Raw genomic sequence first — 23,273 nt, forward strand, 5'->3', positions numbered from 1 at the left:
TTTGTTTTAAAATCATGTTTTCACTTTATTATTTTTGTTATAATAGTTTAAAAATTACCAGTTTTATTAAGAAAGCTTCCATAAATCATTTAAATGTCCAAAATTAAATTGCATCGAGCTACACTTTATGATATGATTTCAGTCTGCAATCAAAATGTTAACACACATGTTGAGTTCTGGGCAGTTCACTGCTAAATCCATGTTGACAGTAAATGCGAATGTTGTACCACTTCGTACTCCGGAAATACACTCATCACAGGTGGGCCAACCAAGACCAGTATACTGGGCTGTTACTGTGGGTGATGGCCATTAAAATGAGAGGCAGAAACTGAAAGAAAGAATCAACTTCTGCTATTACAAATCAGAAAGATACCGATTCATATGACAAACCATCAATATTTAAGTGCATAAATCACATACCAGTCATAACAGCAGCATTTATGTTGTATTATAAGAGAAATAGTCACACAACTTGGCAGTGTTTCTATATTCTGAATTTCCGATTCAGAATCTTTCTGAAACTTTAATCTTCATAAAATTCTATGAACATGCCTCCTGTACAGTCAGCGGTATACAATAAGAAAATCAACAATCAAACATGACAGGTTATCCATGTCATCAAGTCTATGGGAAATGAAGGTAACTTTGGGATTTACAATCCCTGTTCCATAGGCAAACAAAAGATTACTGCAAAAAACTCGTTTTTATACATACTGTAAAAGGGGGGGGGGGAAGAAGTTTTCATGCTATTTAAGATAGCTCCTGTTTTCAAATTCCAGATAAGGACACAATGTAGCACTGATTACTTTGATGCAGCAACAGTAAGGACTTTACAATTTCTACAGAGTCAAGAATCATGTTCCAACTGTGTCAGCCTTATACACCAGGAATCTTCAGTCCTACATCATCCTTAACCAGCCAAAGAAAACTGGGAATCTTCTTCGGCGAAAGACCTACGGACTTGATGTTGTGCCTGGCCAGCAGCCTGCTTATGAGGTTGAAAGTCGTCCCAACGTAGGGCAGGAAGGCAACCAAGGCTGGTTTCTCTGGGGGCGGTGACACCCTCGCAGGTCGAATGAAGGCTCACTGGACCTGTCGGTTGTTGTAACTGTTTTGCTTGAAAGTGGTTCTGAGTATCTCCAGTTCACCCAGCAGGCCTTCCTGGTCACAAAGGGCCCTAGCCCTGTGCACCAGGGTGGAAAGTAGGGCCTGTTTGTTGGAAGGGTGGTGATGGGAATCAGAATTGAGGTATAGGTCGGTGTGGGTCGGTTTTCGGTAAACCTTGTGGCCTAGTGAGCCATCAGGTTTACGGTGGATGTCTATGTCGAGGAATGGGAGATGGCTGTCCTTTTCTGTCTCCATGGTGAACTGGATACTCTCGTGAACACTGTTCAGGTGGTCAAGGAACCCCCGACAGCTTGCCAGTACCATGAGGCCACATGACAAATGTGCCATCCACGTAGTGGAACCAACAGAGGGTCTTGAGGGTAACTTACATCATGCTGTTCCAAAATCGTGCCTGGGCACCAGCTCATGAATACCACAATGGTGATGCTGTGTTGTCACACCGAAAGCTATACCTCTTCCATTATTAGGTCCATTCTCTCATCTTCTGGGTTTAAAACTGCATCAATGTTATAAAATGCAGCATGCAGGCCAATGATGAAAATTGATACACCTGAAATACATAATAATTTTTCCCTAGCATTCATTCATTTATTGAGTAGAGTTCGCTATACAGAAGACTGTATACATCCAATACCACAGCTGAAAACTTATTTCCAATGGTGCTGTTCTATTGCAGCAATGATTTGATTCATATAACTAGAAATCCACCCTTCCATATTCCTGATTACATCTTACTAATTTTATTCTCTCAGTTATATCTGTCTTTATACACATATTCTAGTCTATTCTTAAATACAACAGTATCAGTACAATTAATGATGCTATTCTAGCCCAAGAATAATTCATTATATTAAAAAAATACATAAATAAACTACAGCCTTGCCTTAAACTATCTATTTGTTCAACAGAATTTGCTACCTCATCTCTGCACTTCACACAAAAGATCTATCATCATACAGTCGCTTAATACATTCAACAACATTGCAAGCCACTCCTTTCTGCCTCAATTTAGACCCCCAAGGCTTCTGTCCATAAACCTGCTGACTCAACAGTCTGTGAGCCAACTTCTTATGTTTTATTCTTGATGAGTCTGCAATTCTACTATAGATTCATCTGATGTGGATACTATATGTCTTTCTATATGTTATCTTGATTAAGTTTCCTTGTGTTATCAGCATCACTTCTTGTATTCTGTGAAGTCAAATGTGATGCACTATCATGTCCGTTTCCTTCTCCCAGTTAAGACATGGTCCCTCTGATTCCACTTTTTCTCACTTCCAAATATCTTTCCCTCTCTCTAACGCAATTCATGAAACTACATGATATCCAAGCCATCGCCTTCTACTATACATAATACAGATTGTTTATTTGTCCTTTTCCAAAAATGCCCTAAGCTCATATTTCTTAGCATCCTTCAGGTATGGAATAAAACCCCCTCTAGCTGTCATTGTCTCCAAAAAAAAAAATCTTAATCTCCTTTAATGTGCAAGCTTGCTAATTTTTAGTATTTCTTGGCACCTCTAGTTTCACTAAGAATGCAGCGAATTTCACAAAAAATTGGCCCCCTGCCCCCTTCTTCTTCCCGGTCTGGTCTCACAGTCATTGTTTTTGTTCAATACCTCAAGCTTCTCTGCTATCTGAGAACCTTCATCACAGCTCCTTATGTATCAAAGTATCCCTTATCCTTCCTCCCTTATAATCCAAAAATCAATGTTATTCCTCCTGTTCCATTCTTTCAGGTTTTTCCATCCACCATGTCGCCTCTCCTTCCATTTTTTCACTGTCTGTTTAGTGGCCACTTCATTTATTTCTCAAAGTTTGGGCCTAGATCCTGAATTACACCTTCAATTTCTTTAATTTTTTGACTATGAGTCTTTAATAAACTTTTAATCCTGTTACTCTCCTCGTCCTGATTCTGTACATGTGTTAAAAGCTAATCAATCTTTCCCTGAACCACTGGCAGTACCAGATTCAATCACCACCTCCTTTATAAGTAGTCCCACAAACCAAATATGGCTTCTCATCATTACTTTCTTGCAAATTTCATTGTACAGCCCTTTATACATTTTATAATGATGGTACCAACTCTGGGGCGGTAGGTACCAATATCTGTGCTGTACAATCATGCTTACACATGATTACAGCCACAACTCTTAATTTTTCCTTGCAATTTTGGGAACAAAACATCCACTACATTCACACTCATTTGAATAGAGAAACTTTCAATTCACAGACAGGAAAATTCTAAATGGGGCTAATTTACTGAAATGCATTAAAAATCCTACTATGGTATATAGATTCACACATTCCTCAATAATTTTCTCTAATAAAATCCATCACTACTGAGATATCTGACATTGCTTTTGCTTGAGAATATCAAGTTCAATAACTGCTGCTGTGATTCACATCCTCATTAGCAAGGTACATCCTAGTATTTTATTTGATATTCTTCATTAAAGTAAACAGTTACTCAGTGATAGTTAATGTCAAATACTGAAGACATTAACATAGTGACATAGTATTATAAAAAAGGGCATAGGCCACACAGAACACATCAGCGGACCATGTGTTGAGAACCCATGATTTATCACTACAGCATCAACGAGCAATAGTGACAGCTGTAGTGGCAGTAAATAAATGCTATTACAGACTCCAAATTGGTTATAATTTTACCAATAGTATTAATCCATTATAAGGGTAAAATGACAATGTCTTTAATTAAAGGTAAATATTTTTAAAATGTTTTCAACAAGACAAGACATATTTTCTCAGTTCAACTGACTCTTTTCAATGAAGAAGAGATGGTTTGTTCTCTGTTGATGGCTGGTTTTAGTAACATAAACTCTTACCAATAACCCAAAATATTGCTGCACCTGCTCCTGATAGGTAGAAGAGTGGTAGGGAACACAGAGCAACCAGACCATACTGTTGGGCTAATGTCAGTTCATGTGCAAATATCCTGATTTTCCTTTCAGTGTTCTTCAAAGATAAGATGTAGCATGCACCCAAGCTTACAGCAACAGCTATCAGCAGAAGCGGTGATGTAATTCTGCAAATTATAAATCACCTATACTGCTTACAGAAACACATATGCAAAAAAGAGCAGAATCATACTTAAAATGCAAAATAATCTTATCACCGCTTTACAAAATAACTTACAGACAATATGCAAGTAGTCCCAGGAACACAAAAAAGTAGTTGCTTTGAAAGTATTCCACATTTCTCATTACCCTCTTGCTGAGACGTGGAATGCTAGATGGGGTGCGGAAATTTCCTGTATTGACAAACACTGTCCACTGTCGTATGTTCTCACGACGCTGCCCAAACCATTCTTTTGCAGCTGGAGAAGACAGAGAAACCTGCACTGGAAGCTGGAACATGCTGCACAAAAAAGAGTCACAGTTGCAGGTAATTACTGGACATGAAACGCATACAAGGCAATGAACATACTCATCATAGTCCGAGGTTTCTATTCGTATCAGATCATCTAAAAGCAACTTGTTAAATTTCTCTTGCAAAAACCTTAAGCAATCAATGTTGTACAACAACAGAACCTGTAAAAAAAAAACATTATTAAGCTGTAAGTTTTGCCAGAGTACAAAATTTAATATTGAATGTTTCAAAACAATACTTCACAAAAACTCCTCTATAACAATTTCAACACAAACATCTCCTATGATATAACCTGTAATTGCTCAAATGACCACAGCAAAATGGAAAAAGTGCTTGACCACTTTGGTACCGGCAGCTGTAAGTTATTTGTAAGCAAACTTATATTACTGTGACATAGGAAACACCATTCTGAAGCCATCATACAGTATGTTTAAACATTTCTGCCTCTCTTAACTAATCTATCTTCCAGTATTTCAAAGAACAAACAAAAAAAAACATTGGATAAAAATGGAAAATGTATGTAAACTATTATGTCAGGCTAATTGTGTTTATACTCCTGCATGGGGAAAATTGATTAAATGGGTGATTTAAACACCAATCAATTAAAGGTTAAGTAGGGTTTTGGATGATAGCCTAGAACAGGTCAACAAATGGCAAATCTCCTATAGTATTATCTGTGCATCTACCCATTCACTGCAATACAAATTTATCACTCATAAATGAAGTTAACTGCTTTCAGTTATCAGTGACGTCTCGTAATTGCAAGGCTTTAACTCAGTATACAAATCAAGGAGCCAACAAAACTGAAAATCTGTTCAATTACAATTTGTTATAATCATTATGGCTCATAATAGCGTTTGACGAGTCAACTATTCCAAATGGAACTTTCCCAACATGAAGATTTTTAACAATGTAATAGACCCCAAACCAGAATTGTATGTAAGTATTATTAACATTATTGTAACTATTAGTACCTTTTGCGAGTTTGGACAGGTTCCTGTACAGTAATAGAACCCGTTACACCCAATTCCACGTCAGCCATGGCTTTAACTTCTTTGGTCTACGATGTATTTACACATTCGTTTGACTGTCATTTATTCTCAACCATTAATGCATACAACCGTTGACATGCAAGGAGCGCCTAACAAATTCTTAAATTTCTTGGCTTACAAATTGCTAAATTAAATTGGATACATGCTCAATGAATATATTATTCACGAACTAAGTCCAGCACGATTTATCATGAGTACAGCGACAGTGTTCTTGTGTTTCACAACACTGTTACACTCCTCAGCGCACAGACAATATTACGGGCTTGTTGGATTTATCTGTGCATAAATACTTATGGTATGTATTTTTTAGTCATCCCTCGCTAAAAATCTGTGGGTACGTTTTACAATGCTTATTTATGTTATAGATGTTTTAATTAAATGCAGAGTGTTTTGTTGAGGGTTTGTTTACAATTGGCAATTTTATGACATTGCATTTCGATTTTATTGTGACTTTTGTTGTGTTTCTTTTCATGCATGCTATGGCATCCAAAACAAAAGTTGTCTGTGCAAGTTGCGCTGCCATTTTACCTATTTTGTTTTCAGCATTTTTCAAGCAGCAGTATTTTGCAGTAGCGTCGAGGTTGTGCCAAATGTCCAAGTTGTTGTGATGCTTTTGGGTTAGAACATTTTTTCGTAATTTTGCACTGTTTACATGTGCTACGCCTAAGCTGCTTTGTGAGAATACGACTGAGTTTGGGCGTGTGCTTTCTTGAGACAATACCAACCCCGAGCCATCGCAACTATGAGATTTCTTTGTTCGGTAATCATCTTGGCGATTTGTACATTAGGTGAGTTGTTTAAAGAATGCCCTAAGTTATGTATGGAACAGCTACAATTCAGTTTTTAGTTATTGGTTTGAATTTAAATTAAACAACTTGTATTAAATGGTACCATTTACACTTATTACAAGCAGTGCTGTTTTCCATAACCTTATCTACCTTCCTCAGAATTTGAGGTTTTCCTGATTTTTAAAATATTTTTCTGTGTCTTATGCCATTCATACAAATTGCTGTTCATTCTGTGTTTTACATACCACGATTGTCACATTCATAGTTGGCTTTGTGCGCTTGTCAGTGCCATGACATAACTTCAGTACTGGGTGTAAAGTGAGAAACTGTTAAGACGATGATATGGCATGTCTTCTTATGAATGAACTAATCTGATTGTTCCTGGAATGAAATAGTGGGAAGAAAAAAATAAGTTTTTGTCTTCCGACCATTTCTGTGTTCAGACATTTGATAAAGTGAGAAGAGCATCACCAGTTGATGTGACATCAAATTTGCTATTTATTGCAATACAGTACATCTACTGACAAGTTAAATGCAAGTGTCACTTCCTGGTTCTAGGCAGGAACTGCATGACTTACTATCAAGCACTACAAGATGTTCTTGATACAAATAATGAATCACTCTATAAAACTAATAAAATCAACTTATATTTTGGAGGTGCTGAAAATTCTGTCCCTGTATAGGCATACACACTCTGTACATTATGAAGACAGACATGGATTAAATGTGGATTAACAGAACTCCAGTACTGATTATTTTTGGAGGAAACATATCTGTACAAATGAAACCACACTTCATCAGAAAGAGCAGACAAATTAGGGCCACCTTCTCTGTCATGAACTGATTCAAAAACACACTTTCAGAAATTAATCCTCCTTAACTGGGTCATGTAGTAGCAAAGGATGGATAAGAGTATCTTATTTGTCCTCTTAGAAATGAAAATGTTACTGCAGGTTGAAGTGAGAAGCCCTGCAAAATGTTCAACTGTGCTTTGCTGTTCACGTTGCAACCTTGAAGCTTGTATTTTGGTGTTGCAGAGTATAGTGCTTGGTGGTGAGTCATGCAGTTCCTGTTCATAGCCAGGAAGTGGTAACCATGTTCAGATTAATCAGCAGACACATTGCCCACCCAGGAGATGAATCTTTGGCATAAATATTTTCTGTTTTATGTTTATAGTTGCATCTCAGAGGACACCAACTATCTCATATATCTCACAGGAACAAATAAAAGATATTGGAGGAACAGTAGAGTTGGAATGTTCTGTTCAGTATGCCCAGGACTACCCTGTCTTATGGATGAGGATTGATCGTAGCAGACAGTCTGATGGTCTTCCTATATCCACAGGAAGTACACTCATTATTCGAGACAGTCGTTTTGCTCTGAGATATGATACGGCAAGCTCAACATATACATTGCAGGTAATGGGGTCACTTACTGACTTCTGTAATGTCTGTATTACAAGGGTTTGGTATTTACAAGAGGTCCTATATGACCTCCACTGGTTGAGTGAGTGTTGACCATTGTGTTTATTTGTTTCCCATTTAACATGATGGGGAATTCACTCTTGTAAAATTTTAGAATATGCAGAAAGGAATATAGAAGATGCAGTAATACATCTTTTAAAGATTTGTCTCATGAAATTCATCTACAGTTTCTTCCTTGAAGTGCTCAGAGGGCATTTTCAGCTGACATAAAACATTTTATTGCAGTGATTTAAACTTACTTCTGCAGTTTACTAGTTAAGTAATGTATCTGAATGTGTTAAACCATTGGTATTTATTTTATTTGTGCATATTTCTTCTTCTATGGCTCTCTGGTACTTATTCGGTCCATGGCCTCCTCAGTTCTCCTCTTTCATTCAGTCCTTCTGTTAGGTCAGTCTGTCCGAGGTTGAGGTTTCGAAACATCTTGCTTTTTATGGTGCAAGGTTGTTAGCCTTCAGACCAACCCCCAACCTGGAGGACCAGGGTACCTGTCTTAGTCTGACATCTCCCCCTCGACCAATCTGGCTAGGGAGGCCTTACCAGTAGCTATGCTACCGCCAGCATAGCTCTTGGGATCATTGTGCATATTTATTTTATGAAATTATTTAATTTTAGATAAAGGATATCCAAGAAACAGATGCTGGCTATTATCAGTGTCAAGTGCTGATCTCTCTCAACAACAGAATATCAGCAGAAGTTGATTTGCAAGTCCGTCGCCCACCGGTCATTTCTGATAATTCGACACGTTCACTTGTAGTTAGCGAGGGGCAGGCGGTAAAGCTCGATTGCTATGCAGGTGGTTATCCTCCTCCAAGAATTTCATGGCGTAGGGAAAACAATGCCATCCTGCCCACAGGTGGATCAATTTACAGGTAAGAGTAATTTTGATGAGTCTTTTCCAAAATATAGGTTAGGTTACTTTAATTTTAGATTCTTCCAATTAACTTCTGTTTTTAATTTTTTGTGTATGAATAACCAGTACAACAGAGTCAATTTTGAACTCTAAACAGCCATTATGAATTGACAAAATATGTTGGCTTCCATATTGCAGGTTAATAGAACATTAATTGCTATATATAAAATACTACATTGTGAACTCTTCGTGTCTACACTTCATATGCTAATTATTGTTATATTTCAAGTTTTAGATACACGCACACACACTCTTTACCTCTGTGTAAGTGTTTATCAAATGACGATTTGGTTGCGTGCAGCCATCTTTAAGTTTGAAACTGAAAGTTACTGCATATGCCTAAAACATATAGCTTGATAATAAGTCTGACAGTGTGTGTGAAAGCGACGGATAAAACAAATCGTTTATCTCGTACTTTTACTGCAAGGCCAACCAGTAATAATACTAAGTTAAGAATATGTTGTACTGTGTAATTTAATAACTGTATTCCATATAGGTTTCTGAACATGTGCTGTGTGTGTGGGGAGGGGGGGCATACACACATTATAGGTATGTGTGTACTTGTAGGTCCCTCCCTCCAATTAATTTTCATTACTTTGTAAGTTCTACTGAATATTACATGCGTTTCTAGTCTGTTAAACTAGTTCATAATTCTCACTGAGGTAGGTCAGTTTGTGTCATGTTGGGGTTATGCCCTCAGAGCTCTCTGTTTTTCCTTCTTTCTTTCTCTGTACCTTTTGTCGTTTATTTATTTGTTTTTTATTTATTTATTTATATTATTGCTCCTCTTCTTCTTCTATGGCTCTCCGGTCCGTATTCAGTCCATAGCCTCCTCAATTCTCTTCTTCCATTCAGTCCTCTGTTAGGACTGTCTGTCCGAGGCTTTGATCGAGGTCTCGAAACATCTTCCTTTTTTACGGTGCAAGTTTGTTAGCCTTGCGACCAACCCCCAACCTGGAGGACCAGGGTACCTGTCTTAGTCTGACCTCTCCCTCTCGACCAATCTGGCTAGGGAGGCCCTACCAGTAGCTGTGCTACCGCCAGCACAGCTCTTGGGGTCACTGAGGTACTCAAGCCCCACCACCACAACAAGGTGCAGGTACCATTAAGTGGGGATTTATATTATTAATTACTTCATAATTCTTCTTGAGGTAGGACTTCCCCATCTTTATTGCAGGTATGCAAAGCAGGCTCTTGATGTTTCCATGTCTTTATCGCCATACTTTATCATTTTTGTGCATAATCTATATCATCGCTCTACTAATCTCTTTTTTCTTCTTTGCTGTTGAATAGTAACATCCATTATTCACCACATCATTCTCATCCATGGTCTAGACATGTCTGTTCAGAAACATCGCAAATAGATTTTCCTCTTATTCAAGGCTTATGTTTCTTGGTTTTTGGTGCTTATTAGATTATTAAACTCCTGCTTGACCATCAAAGATATTTCCTGTCTCTGTGGTGCTGCCACGGTTTTGGCCCGAGTTGCAGCTTGTGTGTATCTGGAACTTTCAAATGAAGTTTGAGTGGACTCCTTTAGTACTACTAATTGAAAGTCAAGGTGCGTAGCGTGGAGCATAGTACAGCCATATAGTGCCCTGGTGAGTGTTCAGGTGGCATAGACATTGATAGTTTTGTGCTGTTGGTCTGGCTGTATTACTCTGGTCTATGTAATCAACAACAAGTCTTCTAAAGTTCTGCACTCCTGTATTTGTCTGCGTGCCATATAGTGGGGGCCATCATCGGTGGTTTTTCCCCTAGTGGCGGCATAAAGTTGCAGCTTGCCAGTGGCGTAGGACTTGTTAGTTTTGTGATTGTCAGTGATTTCTGAGAGAGTAAGTTTTCTGAAATGTACGTCCCTACACCAGCACAGACTGGAAAGTCATTCTTCTCATTAAAACTTACTTTATCTGTCTATACAGACATGAGACAGTGTCCAAGGAAGGTACTGTAATGGCAATGCCAAAGTATCTTTCTCATCTAATTTGACATTTTCTGTATTTCATATTGATTACCCATAAATCGCACAAAACATGATTAAGAATTAATTTATTTAGAATCTAGTGCTCAGTGTTTTAGGCAGAATTACCTTCCAGTGCCATCTTTAGTTGTAGGTTAATTGCAACGAGCATTATATTTATTTGACATGACATTTATTTTCTCGATGATTTTCAGAGGGAATGTTCTGAAGATTGCAAATATTCGTAAAGAGGATAGGGGGACATACTACTGTGTGGCCGAGAATGGTGTGGGCAAAGGTGCAAGAAGGAACATTGCTGTTGAAGTTGAATTTGCTCCAGTGATTTCAGCTCCACGCCCAAGGCTTGGACAGGCACTTCAATATGATATGGATCTCGAGTGTCATGTTGAAGCATACCCGCCTCCTGCAATTGTGTGGATCAAGGATGATGTTCAGCTGTCAAATAATCAACATTACAGGTGCATAGCAGTATCATAAAACTAATAATATTAATGCGCTGAAGATAAAATGCTCACGCTTACAATTTATTATTCTCACAAGACCAAAAATGAATAGTCTGAGCTAAACTCATGTATTAGACAGATTTATAGTCATACAAATCTTTTTCAGCAAGTTTTTGTCTTATATTCAAGCCGATATTCTGCTGGATATGCCAGAATTGTTTCGCTATGAGTACATTTCTTGGCTCGTCGATTAGGAGGACTCCACAACTAATGCCGCTGAGAGCTTCATGAAACAAGTCTAATAGTAATTCTACCGCCACCATATGGAATATGTTAAATGATGACTTCTTCATGTACTGACATTCATATTGTATTATATGGAACTTCTTGATACAGACTTTTTAGCCTGTAGAAATGTGTATTGTCTTTGCATTATCTAAGAATTTGTTGGACTCTGTTTATTTACGGGGTCCACAGTGGCCGTGTGGTCTGAGGCGTGGGCCTTGTGCCGCTCGGTCACTGGGACCGTGGGTTCGAATCCCACTCAAGCCATCGATGTCTGTGTTGTGCTGTCCTGTGTACAGGTAGAGGCCTTGCGACGGGCCGATCCCTCATCCAAGGAGTCCTACCGAATGTCTATAGATCGAGCCAACGAAAAGTTGGGACCCCAAGTGCTCAGGCACTTGAAGAACGGGTCGTTCCCAGTATCCCAGTCTGTTTATTTACACTATATACATTGTATTACAGCATTTCCCATTTTGCCACTGCTGATGAATTTACTGATACGACAATCCGCATCATAACAATTGAGAAGCGGCAGTATGGCCAGTATGTGTGCAAGGCTGCAAACAAATTGGGAACTGCAGAAGCAAGAGTAGAACTGTTTGGTAAGATATTTTAATCGCATGATAAACTGCTCTTGAACATTGAGTTAGAATTGCATGATTGTATGTAAAGATGGATAGCTTGTTCATTTTGTGTGGCAAGTTTAACTGTAGGAAGTAAATGCTACTGATAGAATTGCATGCTTCAATAAAATAGAAGAATTGCAATTTCCTGAAGGATGTGCATTGAATTTAATTTTCTGTAAAGTCTTAGTTCAAGTTCCAGAAACCTATGACAAAGAATAAGAAATATAAATTCAAGGTAAAATCATGTTATGTTTCATAACTCTTAAGCGAGGGTATTAAAATTCCTGTGTAGTATACTATAAAGTAAAGTTTGTTCCGCTACGTGCCATACAGGCGCTTGGGGTGAGAGGAGGTATAGCTCCTCCCTTTCTTGACCTCGGCACTACATGGGGGTGAGTGGTCAGCATCACGCCCCGGCCGGCTTTACCCCCGGGAAAGGACCTCAGTACCCATTGTAGAGGAGGCTGGGTGGGCCCCAGAGCCGGACTGGACGCAGAGGCTAGAGGGGAAAAATCCTCTGGTCCCGTCGGGGATCGAACCCCGGCCAGCCAGCCCGTAGCTAGTCACTATACTGACTGAGCTATCCCGGCTCATGTATACTGTGCAATAGCATTTTAAAGTGTCCCTTCAAAATTTTGCAATTAAATTTTTAAGTAGATACCTTTCAGTGAAACAGATTTTTCACTACATATGTAGGATTTGGGGGTTTTCGTGGCAGTGAGTTTGAAGACGGTTGTCTTCTGGGTTGTTGCACTGTGTATCTGGTAGAAGTTTACCTATGTTTCAGAGGTTCTTGCTGCCTCCATCATCAGGGCAGTGATTCATGAGACTACACAGCGCAACAACCTAGAAGACAACCATCTTTTTTCACTAGTTTCACATAAGACTATTTTATGTTCTTATCTTACAAGTAGTGTGTTAAATACATATGGGGTACCAGGAATCAGATTAGAAGAAATTTTTTTGGTAACTCCTGAAGCAACTATCAAAAAACAGGCCAGCTTCACAATCAGGGCACCATTAGATTGAATCCTGATGTTTTAAATGACATTTGTTTAAGGAAAGTCTCATTAGTGTTCTATTCTATTAGTAGTTTAACCCAGTAATGGGTCATTGCCGCCTCCTTTCGGAGGTTTCTTGGTCTTGGTAGCGTGCATTTATGCGTAGTGAGTGACAAGCCCACTAACTGTAGAATTTCTACTCAATCCTGATTTGACTGCCAGAGTCATCTAGCAGTGAATCAGGAGAGACTTGGGTGAGAAATGGCTACTGAATTTTGCTTACGAAACATCTCATTAGTGTTACTCATGATGTATGTTGCATGTATATGAAGTTGTGTAATTGATATTCATCATGATGAGTTTGATTTAATTCTCGTAGTTTCTTTCAGGTTATTTGGTTTATTTGAGAATGTTATAGTAAGTGTTGGCTTAAAGTAGATGGGCTTTCAAACATCTCAAATTTTTATAATTGTTATGTCTGAGCTTAGTATTTAATTCAGTTTTATAGATTATTTTGTTGATGTGAAGATGCAAGATGGCTGTGGTATTTGTTTCTGACAAAGGGATTGCATTTTTTGCTTTTGCTTGGAATTTGTTCGGTAGAAGAAGGTTCGTTAACTGAACTGCTGCCGTGCCATGCTGTGGCATATGTATGGCATTGCTTGGTTTATTGCAGAGTCTATAATCCCGGTGTGTCCACCGGCTTGCGGTCAGTCTCGGACTAGTGATGCTGCTCAGATCTCGGCAAGCATGGCCCCTATTCTCATCACTGTCCTCGTATTTTTCCTGCATCGGTAGGTTTGTGATTTGTTCTGTTTATTTTCCTAATTTTAGCGTATGTAGTTAAATATACGTGGTCTGATTTATTTGCACAGGGGAACTTAAAGTAAGTAGGTTTTTTGGAATACGTTGCAATTGGTAGTAGAAAATGTGTTTTTATATTGCAGTCAGAGTTGTGCGAGATAAAATTTTTAATGTACAGATAACATTTACGGTTTGTAATTGGTAAGAGGGGCACGTAGCGCGCATGGATGTTACAAGAGGTGTGCACCGGGTATTGGTCGAGAAGCCTGAGGGGAAGAGACTGCTGGGGAGACCTAGAAGTAGATGGGAGGATAATGTCAGGCGGGATCTATGGGAGATAGGAGTTGAAGGAGACTGGATTTTGTTGGCCCAGGATAGGATCCGGTGGAGAGCTTTGGTTAATTCGGTGATGAACCTTCGGGTTCAGTAAGCCATCTAGTTCAGTGGTATTCAACCTTTTTTGTTCGCGTACCCCCAGATATAATTTCTCTTCAACTTTGTACCCCCAAAGTTGTTGCTGTATAATTAAAGTTATACATAGTATATAATCTACATTAAAAATAAATTACATTACTGATTATTCAGTGTTTATCATAAAATAATATCTATTTTTTTAAATTTCACTTACCCCCTAAGATGTCTTCGCGTACCCCAGGTTGAATACCACTGATCTAGTTAGTTAGTTAATTGGTAAAAGGTAAGTGGTAAGTAAGTCTGTATGTAATATTAAACTCTAAATTGGAGAGCAGATAAGATGAATGTAATGTGTAGAATGCATGGAAACTAGACATGCTTACAAAATTTTGGTCAGCCGTTGTAGGATGGTACTACATGTCAGAACTAGGTGTGGGTGGGATGACGATTATACAAAAGCCTAAGGCATCTAGTAAGTTTGTTATTCTAATAATATTCATGTTTTTAGGTAGCTGATGGGTAGATAGAAGATTGTGGACTGAGTGGTAGCAGCCATTCTTTGAATTCAGTGTACTTTTAATTTCTTTGTTATTGTAATTTTAATTTGTTTCTGTAATTTATATACCACATTTAAAGAATATTTCAAATTAATGTAGATTTTAACAAGATACATGTTTTTTATACAGTGTAAATGATTTCCTTCTTGTTTGAGAGAGGTGTGTGCTTTTGTTTTTCAGAAATTTCAACGCCAAATATTAATTACCCTGGCCTGATATGGGACAGCTCAGGAGGGAATGTAAGTCATGAACATGGACTCATTTTTACAATGTTGGCAGCTAGACTAGTGTCATTTGTGTGTATTTGAAGTTGTTTATTGTTCTTAGTATTTTTTTTATTAACATTCTTTCTCCCAACTTGCTCGTACGTGTAGAGTGTATACTGTATGTAAATTTTAGGTCAGTCCATGTTTATTATTAGTAGTAGTAATTTTATTACGATTTTTATTATTTGCACCTTATTTTCTCAGCTATTGACAGTTCTTTGCAGACCTAATTTTTAATTTTATACTTAAGGATAGTTCTTAATTGACCGTGTTATAAATTAATTTATAAACTAGTTTGTGCTATGAGATTGTGAATATTTTTTAAATGACTAAAATTATCTTGATATGAATTTTAATATACATCACAGTTTTGGATATTCTTCCAAAAAAGGTTCAGTTCATGTTGTACCACACAGGCAAACAATCAAATGCCATTTTATATTTTTATGATAACACATCAGAATATTGTAAAATTTTATAACGATATTGTTTATTTGTAATTGATATGTGTAGATAATACTGTAGTATACATTTTTTACACTTTATGTGACTGAATCATGTACTACAAAAGTGTCAGTCTCTAACAAGTACCTTCTATGGTTTTATGTTTCACTTGGCGTTATTTACCGATGAGAAATGCCGTGAAAGTGACAGAAAGTATGAGATTAATATGTAATACTCCTCTGCAACCAGTTCTTAATGTGAGAGCAGTTTATTGAAGAATATTAAATCTTCATACTCACCGCTGTGAAAACCTCAAATCTTACATATTAAATCTTACTTTTCCGTTTCATTGGTCGGTCGGAAAAGTAGGAAGTACGAATTTGAAGATTGCCATCTTCTGGGTTGTTGTGCCGTGTAGTCTAGTAGGTGTTCCACCTACGTTTTAGAGGTCAATGCTGCCTCTATCATCAGGGTGATAGTCGCTCTGATGATGGAGGCAGCAAGGACCTCTGAAACAGTAAACTTCTACCAGACTACACGGCACAACGACCCAAAAGACAGCAATCTTCAGACTCAAGGCCGTGAAAACCTCAGATCCTACAAGTATGAAATTATTGTCTCATCTCAGAGGTACGTGGAAGGTAGCCGAATGTTTTGAGGTATGTGATGGTAAGAAGGCTGTTTTGGAAAATTACAATGCTGTGGGTAGGTGTGTTTTTTCTTGTAGAGGAAATGCCTGGTGAAATGAGCCAATATCTGTTGACCACTGTATATATGACTTTTGGTTTAACTGTACCACCTGAAAGATCTGTTTGGTGTGAAGTATCTTGAAGCAGAAACCTGCATACAGTGCTACATAACAGGTCTCCAGCAAACAATCTCTCCTAAAACCAGATTTTATGCAAGTAATGCATCTTCTTTGGGGTCTTGCATTTTTATCAGTGAATGGTATTGTTCAAAGAAGTGTTGTCCCCCCCCCCCCCAAGAGATGCGTTTGGAGGATTGATGGAAATGGTGGTGAGTTCTTTGTTGTAGGTGCTCTAGTTTATGTATGAATTATGAATTGTCACATTGAGAATTTTCCAAAAGGATTTTAAGTACCTCTTTATTTGTGTTTCTGTTTACAGTAAATAGGGCCGAAATGTTTTTTTCAAGTCATTCCTACCCATTGCAACATTACTTATATACAAACTTAGGTTTTATCCTTATCCTCTCTTCATCAACAGACAAAATGTCATCAGTACATTCACACAAAATTCGATACAGGCAAAGTAGGTGAAGAAACATTCACTAAACTTCCCCAAGAAATTACTGAAGTACATTCTCTTCTTATTTTTCTTGTAGCCTTATAACCCTATGTGGGTCTTAACTTGTTCGACTAGTTTTTTCCATTCTGTCCTATCATTCACAATTCTTCTCCATCCCCTCACTCCCATTGTCCTCACATCCTCCACATCATCTATCCATCATTTCCGTGGTATCCCTCTCATCCTTCTTCCCATCGGTCTCCATTCCATCACTCTTCTAGTTGCCCTGTTTCCTTCCATTCTTGCAACATGGCCAAGCAAGGCTAACCTTTTGCTTTTGATCAGCCTCACGATACTGAAGTACATGCTACATCATTTCATTAGTAACTGCTTTCGAATTTACTTTTAGAAATAAATTGCTGGTGAAAGGATGTAGCAGGATATGCAGAATTAATCCGTTATTTGTAAGGTTGAAAATATAATGCTTCAGTTTAATAGTTAAATTTCTGTTAGCTGTCTCTGTTATTCATACAGTGAAAATTTTTCTTTTGTTCCATTTTCTTTGTTTCATAGAATAGGATAGAATTAGGTATTTTGTTATGATTTCTATTACCCTAAGAGGCTCACAGTGTAAGCCACTATTGTGTTCTCTCTTTTATGGGCACGTTGATGTCATCGTCTGCCCTTTACATAAAAAGACATAATGCGTATTGTTTTTATACTCCCATGTACCTCAGATTTGACGGGCTAAATTAACAAATGCCGCAATTATTCCACAAGAGTGAAATTGTAAAATCGAATTATAAATTTAGTGCTTGATGGAAAGTGAATACAAATTGAAATTATTCGCCAGAATTTTGTGGAAGAGATAATTCTCGCCTCCTGAATTTTTGGTCTTTAGACCCACAAGTTGTTTCATATAAAGCCATTCATGGCTTTTGTTACTCTCTTAGCATATCAGTGTCCTTTTATTTGCTGTGACTTGTCAGATTTTGGTTGTATTTGTACCGTTATTTTCCGTCAGATTTTGGTTGTATTTGTACCATTATTTTCCGTCCAGATAAGTTCTGTTTCTCTATACATAAATGATGTAATAATGTATGAGAATAGTAGTTTGGTGATATATATGCTATAGGGTTAAGACGTATTTTTCTCTGTTTGATGTTTGTCACGTTACCCAGTATTCTTTAAATTTGCGGTAAGTAGCCATCTAGTAAGCTTTCAAGTACTTCAAGATAAATTCATGGTTACTCTTAATAAATGTTGAGGAATGCTGAATCTCTTGAGATCGTCATATGTATGTGTATATTAAAGCTTGTAATTGGTAGAGACGTTCTATATCCTTTACCACCGTTTTGTATCGGATATGTGGGCAGGTTACACGTGAATTCATATCAAACTGCATATCTGAAATATTGTTAACATTGAGTGAGTCAAGGAAATTATAATAATTTGTGTTGGAGTATTACGAAGTGCCAACTTTGAATCTGAATCCAGAGACCAGTCATCAGGATTTTCTATCACACAAATGCTTAGATAGTATCTTGAAATTTACCTTTTTAGCTTGTTCTCATTTCATTATTCTTAGTAATTCTAATCATGGAGTGGTTCATAACTGTACATTTTACAGAATGTTAAGTAAATAAGCGAGCGTCCTGTTTACAGTTATTAAAAACAATTCACGCAGCATATTTAAATTTGAGATTATTTGTGATGGTTACTAATTATAAAAGAAATTCAGAATTATTGCTTCTACATTATATCTTTCATGTTACATGAGTTTTGAGAACCTTGTACCTGTGCAGTTGGTATTTATGTTAAACAATTATAAACAATATCTGTCTTGTGTTGTTACGCTAGAGGCGTGTATATTGTATGTTTTTTGTTTTAATATCTTGCGATCATTGTATACGGATGTTCAACATTCCAGCTGTTTAAAAATGCAACTGTGAAATAATTTGCATTTGAATTCAAATTACTGTGTTACATTACTTTTGGAATCAATTTGTATCATTCAAGAGCATATCCTAAACCTACTGATATGGTAACTAGAAATGCTGAGAAAATTGGTATAACTGTGTTGAATTGTATTAGATTTCTCACTTGACAATAGGAAGTAAAAATAGTATATTTTATAGTACAAGTTGCATTACCATTTGTCTCCAGCAATAATTCCCACATTGGACAATCAAATGATCAGTTTGTATTACATATTATTATATGTGAATGTACTGTTGTATATTTAAAATACAGTGGAACCTCAATATAACATGGGTTTCTGGGGGACAGTGAAATGTAAAAAAACGCATAATCTTATTGGGGGACATGATCACAGCTGGGGTATAACGAGGTTCCACTGTAGTTGTTTTTAATTTGTTGCATCTATTAAACTAAAGTGTATAAGGTTATTTTATAGTCCACTTTAACCTTTGGAGTACTAAGTATAATTTTTTTAATATTGCAATAAAAATGGGGCCGTAAATACTATTCCAGCATTTAAGTCAAGTCTTATTATTAACGTCAACAGTGAGTTTTCAGTTGATGCTAAAATTCTGTTTCCTGAAGTACAGTAGTTCTTATCGACAGCAGTTTTAATGGTATGTGGTGTACCAAAGAACATAAAATTTACCAAATTTAGACCCCTTTTATGTGTAAAATTGTTATAAATAGACGCATTGTTTAACCCTTTCCATACTGGTGGCCGAGTCCGTACCTACAAGTGAACAACTTTAATCAGACCGTGAGGATAGATTTCAGTTTGTAGAATCTTTATTAATGTGTATGGACAGAAAATATTCCAATTGCCCTTAGTTTTGGCACACACAGATTTGGTCAACTTTGTTTGTAAGACGGCATTTTACTTGTAAGGCCTACGTGTCTGAATTGATGTTTCTGACCTTACATTTGATGCATTTTATCTTCATTAGTTTGGTTGCTACTGCCATGCAAAATGTTTGCATAATACAAGTGTAAATAAGATCAGGGAGTTGCTTTTTAATTTTGATTTAGAAGATCAATTTACCTCAGATGACTGTGATATTGACTTACCGGATGGTAATGATGGTGTTCCAACAAATTCATCATGACATAATAGAATCTAAGACGGGAGTACAGAACACTGTCTATCCTGATTTTAGTCTGTTGTTTCACGTCATATCGCTGCAAATTCGTCATACTTTTGGCTAGTATTTACTGGTGAACTATAAAACATTATTTTATGGAATTTGGTAATCCAATGGTTGGCACTAAATGGTTTGAAGATGGCCGTCTTCTGGGTTGTAATGTCGTGTAGTCTCGTAGAAGTTTATCATAGTTTCAGACGTTTCTGTCTCCATCACCCTGATGACGGAGGAAGCAAGGACCTCTGAAACGACGTTAACCTACCAGACTATATGGCACTACGACCCAGAGGACAACCGTTTAAGAAGAAGCGGTGATTTCCGATGCAGTGAAGTTTTGGAAGGTTAAAAGCAGCTAACGTTAGTGCCTTAATTAATGTTTTGACAATTGTAAAACAAATAATTTGCTCAAATCCGTGTTGTTTAAAAGGTAAAGTGCTTAACCTGTAGTCAAAGGGCAGTGTCTCCCTGTTCTTCTTTCTCTACTTTTTAAAAGTTCGATAAGGTAAATATGCAGAATAAATATTGCATGGAAACTTTTGTAAGACCTGGAAAGATGACATATGTTTGAATGAAACAACTTGAGCCCATTTGCCCTCCATTCTGGCAAGTACTGGGTGCTCTTTCCCTTAATATTTAGTGAGTATACCATGATCTGACCACTTACCAGAGTCTCATGTCTAGATCTAGATCGTTTGGAGCTCTACGGCTATTCCACATTTAACAATATTTTGTTGGTGTAGTAATTGTAAATCTTCATCACTTGTTTAATCTCATTATTTTTGGTACAAAATGTTTCTAATATATTTTGAGGGTTGGAAATTAAGTGACAATACTAATCTTGGAAGAAATTCAACAGTTTCCTCCTGCATTTTATGGTGGTGAGATTATGCGAATCAAATTGGTCACACATTACATCGTTGCAGAATATGAACATCTAGGAGGTCTAATAAATTACAGAAAATTATGTGATAAATAAAATTGTCGTGTGCAGAATGCTGAGTTTGGCGCTACTGTTTTGTATTATCTGTTAATTGTTCTTGTACTAAGTGCAGGCTTTGATGTTAGATTCTTTAGTAATATTTATAATTTGGCTTCTGTGTTTGTGAAGTTTAAATAGACAGGCAAGTGCTTCATTCAGATTTGGGCGTAGTGCACGCTTAGCTCAGTTCTTGTACATCAACGTCAGTATTTGTAAATGTCTCCGGAATTTGGTGTGTCCTTTAAATACCCATAAACTCTGCTTGAGAATGCCTCAGTGGCCTGTGGCAGTCCATTGTTGGGCTTCTAAAATTGCAACTTCTATGAATTATATCTTCTTTATATAATTAAAACAGTAACTTCCTCATCATTCATTCCCTGTTCTATTGTTGGCCTATCGGTCCAATTATTTGTGCTGAATACAAAATATTATGTTCATGTATTTGTTTTATGTAATCACATCAAAATAGATGGCAGTGCAGTCACGTTGATGTGCTGTTGAAATCAACGTCAGAAAATGTGTTCATATGCAAGCAGTTTTTGTGGCTGTACAGTGAAAATTATTTCACACTGAGGAGTAGAAATTTGAATGATAAAATCTGTAATAAGGTGTGACAATAGTTTGTAGAATATAGAAATACTGGAAACATTCCCATGCTGCAGCATATCTTAAATACGGATACAAGCACAGTGATAAATTTGAATGTACTCAATGTAATTACGAGTGTTTTTAAAATAAACCAGTTGGCTCAGTAATTTTTTTTATACAACTCACATTGTTTCCTGTACTGATAGAAGGATGAATCTCATGATATTGGCTCCTCACTTCCATCCTGATGATACAGGAAGTATGGTCCTCGGAAACGTCGGCAGCAAGCCAACTTATACAACGTCAATGAAGAATCACTATGTGAGTTAAAAATAAATTAAAATATTTAGTGTTTTTCAATTCTTATGTTACCTTACAGAATCCACAATTTTTCACTTGTGTGTTGATGTTTTTAAAGGCGATAGTACAATGTGTTTGACCCATTTTGTTGCTGGGGTCACTACCCACGTTGGCAAAATTTCAAGCTATGAACATTCGCAACAAGTGAATTTCAGTTTAATTCACTTCTGAAAGTGGTGAGTTGACGATAGATGGCAGTGAAGTGCACTATCCTTGAAGTGATGATTTCACACGCAGCTCGATAGATGTCAGGAGTGTGCATAAACTTATGGAACGTTCGCGAAATATTCTGCACAAGCAAATTTAGGTCATCAGGATAGAAGTTTCCCCTCTTGGGAAGTCTTCCGCACCCCTCAAGCCCCTTGTATTACCCTTTGATGAATAGTTTGCTCAGAGTTTTCCTGTTTTGTGAAAGTGTGTTCAAGGTTTGTAACAGAGTTTTGGCTTCAAAAAAAGGAAACTTCGCAAGGAGCTAAACGTAGTGGTGTGTTCTGCCGCGTCTAGTGTACGTGTGTCTTGTGCGAATCTAACTTTTAGGCCTACACCGTATTCTCGAATGTTTGTCGAGCCCAGGCGAAAAAGTAAATGAAATAGCTTCTGAAAATTGCATGTTCTGCTTCTGCCGTTTGTAGACTTTGTCCCGTCGTTCTGTGAATACAGAATACAGACTTCGGTACAGCACATCACCTGTTTGTTCACTCCTCGTGCCACATGCAAGCTGGGCATTGCACTGTGGCTTTGGAACTGATTTCATAGCATGCAGTAGTTTGCCCGGAATTGCTGCTGCGTGTTGTGCTTGGAAACAACTTAATGTGAACGGTAGAGAGAATAAATGTTTCCACGTATATAGGTTTATGTTTGTTTTAACCTCCGTATGTTTACATGTTTATTTTACATGCTATCTACAAATTATAACTTAAGTTGACAGGTATAAATAGCCTATGTTACATTACTTGAACTGCATAAGAGTAAAACACAAATAATTAATAAACCAAAGTGTAAAATGCAGATACTAAGCTCCTAAAAAGATAGTCCATTTCATTTTCCACCCAATCTGTTGGTAGGCCTAAAAATATCTGGACATTTCGTACATTTCTCAAAATTTGGAGCGAAGAATTCTGACGTCAATGCTAGAAACTTTTAAAATAAAAGCAAATACAAATATATAATTGAAGTATAAATATAAAATTGGGTTTACAGACTACTTTATACTGCCGAGTTGTAAAGAGAAATAGAGATTTTCTTCTCCAGCAGAATTAATTTACAATTAAATCTTTTATATATCATCCTCTGAGTATATTTTAGTGTGGTATGTGTTAATAACCACGGATCAATATAAAACATACAAATTATTATATAAAAAATATTTATGTCATATGAAACCTGCTGTAGAAGCAC

The 23,273-nt window shown here is 37.1% G+C and overlaps 3 protein-coding genes and 1 long non-coding RNA gene across 8 annotated transcripts in view; 2 read left to right on the top strand and 2 right to left on the bottom strand.

Annotated features, from left to right (window-relative positions):
• Positions 1–21,782, bottom strand: LOC110830187 (prenylated Rab acceptor protein 1). Of its 3 annotated transcripts, XM_022064769.2 has the most exons (6): positions 5,496–5,631; positions 4,579–4,682; positions 4,288–4,509; positions 3,978–4,177; positions 1,497–1,678; positions 1–328 (listed from the first exon to the last, which is right to left on the bottom strand). In XM_022064769.2, the coding sequence occupies exons 3-5, from the start codon at positions 4,506–4,508 to the stop codon at positions 1,575–1,577; spliced, it is 525 nt and encodes a 174-aa protein (XP_021920461.1). In that variant the 5' UTR covers position 4,509; positions 4,579–4,682; positions 5,496–5,631; the 3' UTR covers positions 1–328; positions 1,497–1,574. The 3 variants fall into 3 exon arrangements, with proteins under 3 accessions (XP_021920461.1, XP_087201239.1, XP_021920459.1); XM_087345113.1 differs by lacking the exons at positions 4,579–4,682; positions 5,496–5,631 and adding an exon at positions 21,702–21,782; XM_022064767.2 differs by lacking the exon at positions 4,579–4,682 and having other exon boundaries at positions 5,496–5,635.
• On the bottom strand, positions 1,084–1,455 carry LOC110830199 (uncharacterized). The gene has a single exon (XM_022064803.1). The coding sequence runs from the start codon at positions 1,453–1,455 to the stop codon at positions 1,084–1,086; it is 372 nt and encodes a 123-aa protein (XP_021920495.1).
• Positions 5,915–21,682, top strand: Lac (septate junction protein lachesin). Its single transcript, XM_022064764.2, has 8 exons — positions 5,915–5,972; positions 6,117–6,361; positions 7,538–7,779; positions 8,461–8,717; positions 10,934–11,197; positions 11,930–12,069; positions 13,771–13,888; positions 15,050–21,682. The coding sequence occupies exons 2-8, from the start codon at positions 6,316–6,318 to the stop codon at positions 15,069–15,071; spliced, it is 1,089 nt and encodes a 362-aa protein (XP_021920456.1). The 5' UTR covers positions 5,915–5,972; positions 6,117–6,315; the 3' UTR covers positions 15,072–21,682.
• The window catches only part of LOC147874461 (uncharacterized), a 14,105-nt gene continuing 12,557 nt past the window's right edge, over positions 21,726–23,273 (top strand). The window contains exon 1 of one of the 3 annotated variants that reach the window (XR_015534158.1): positions 21,726–21,836. This is a non-coding gene — a long non-coding RNA (uncharacterized LOC147874461). Of the gene's footprint in view, positions 21,837–22,073; positions 22,695–23,273 lie in introns of those variants that run through there. The other 2 variants (XR_015534159.1, XR_015534160.1) reach the window with 2 other exon arrangements.

Source organism: Zootermopsis nevadensis, unplaced genomic scaffold (assembly GCF_977971745.1).
Source record: "Zootermopsis nevadensis isolate Lab colony 2312 unplaced genomic scaffold, Znev_1.0 Znev_ptg000008l, whole genome shotgun sequence".
Lineage (NCBI taxonomy): Eukaryota > Metazoa > Arthropoda > Insecta > Blattodea > Termopsidae > Zootermopsis > Zootermopsis nevadensis.

Bases quoted from the DNA above. Each gene is read 5' to 3' on its own strand.
- LOC110830187 (XM_022064767.2), bottom strand. From the start codon at position 5,563: ATGGCTGACGTGGAATTGGGTGTAACGGGTTCTATTACTGTACAGGAA. The intron at 4,510-5,495 runs GTACTAATAGTT...TTTTTTGTGCAG, and splicing joins CCTGTCCAAACTCGCAAAAG to CATGTTCCAGCTTCCAGTGC. The intron at 4,178-4,287 runs GTAAGTTATTTT...TATAATTTGCAG, and splicing joins GGACTACTTGCATATTGTCT to AATTACATCACCGCTTCTGC.
- LOC110830199 (XM_022064803.1), bottom strand. From the start codon at position 1,455: ATGGCACATTTGTCATGTGGCCTCATGGTACTGGCAAGCTGTCGGGGG.
- Lac (XM_022064764.2), top strand. From the start codon at position 6,316: ATGAGATTTCTTTGTTCGGTAATCATCTTGGCGATTTGTACATTAG. The intron at 7,780-8,460 runs GTAATGGGGTCA...ATTTAATTTTAG, and splicing joins GCTCAACATATACATTGCAG to ATAAAGGATATCCAAGAAAC. The intron at 8,718-10,933 runs GTAAGAGTAATT...GATGATTTTCAG, and splicing joins ACAGGTGGATCAATTTACAG to AGGGAATGTTCTGAAGATTG.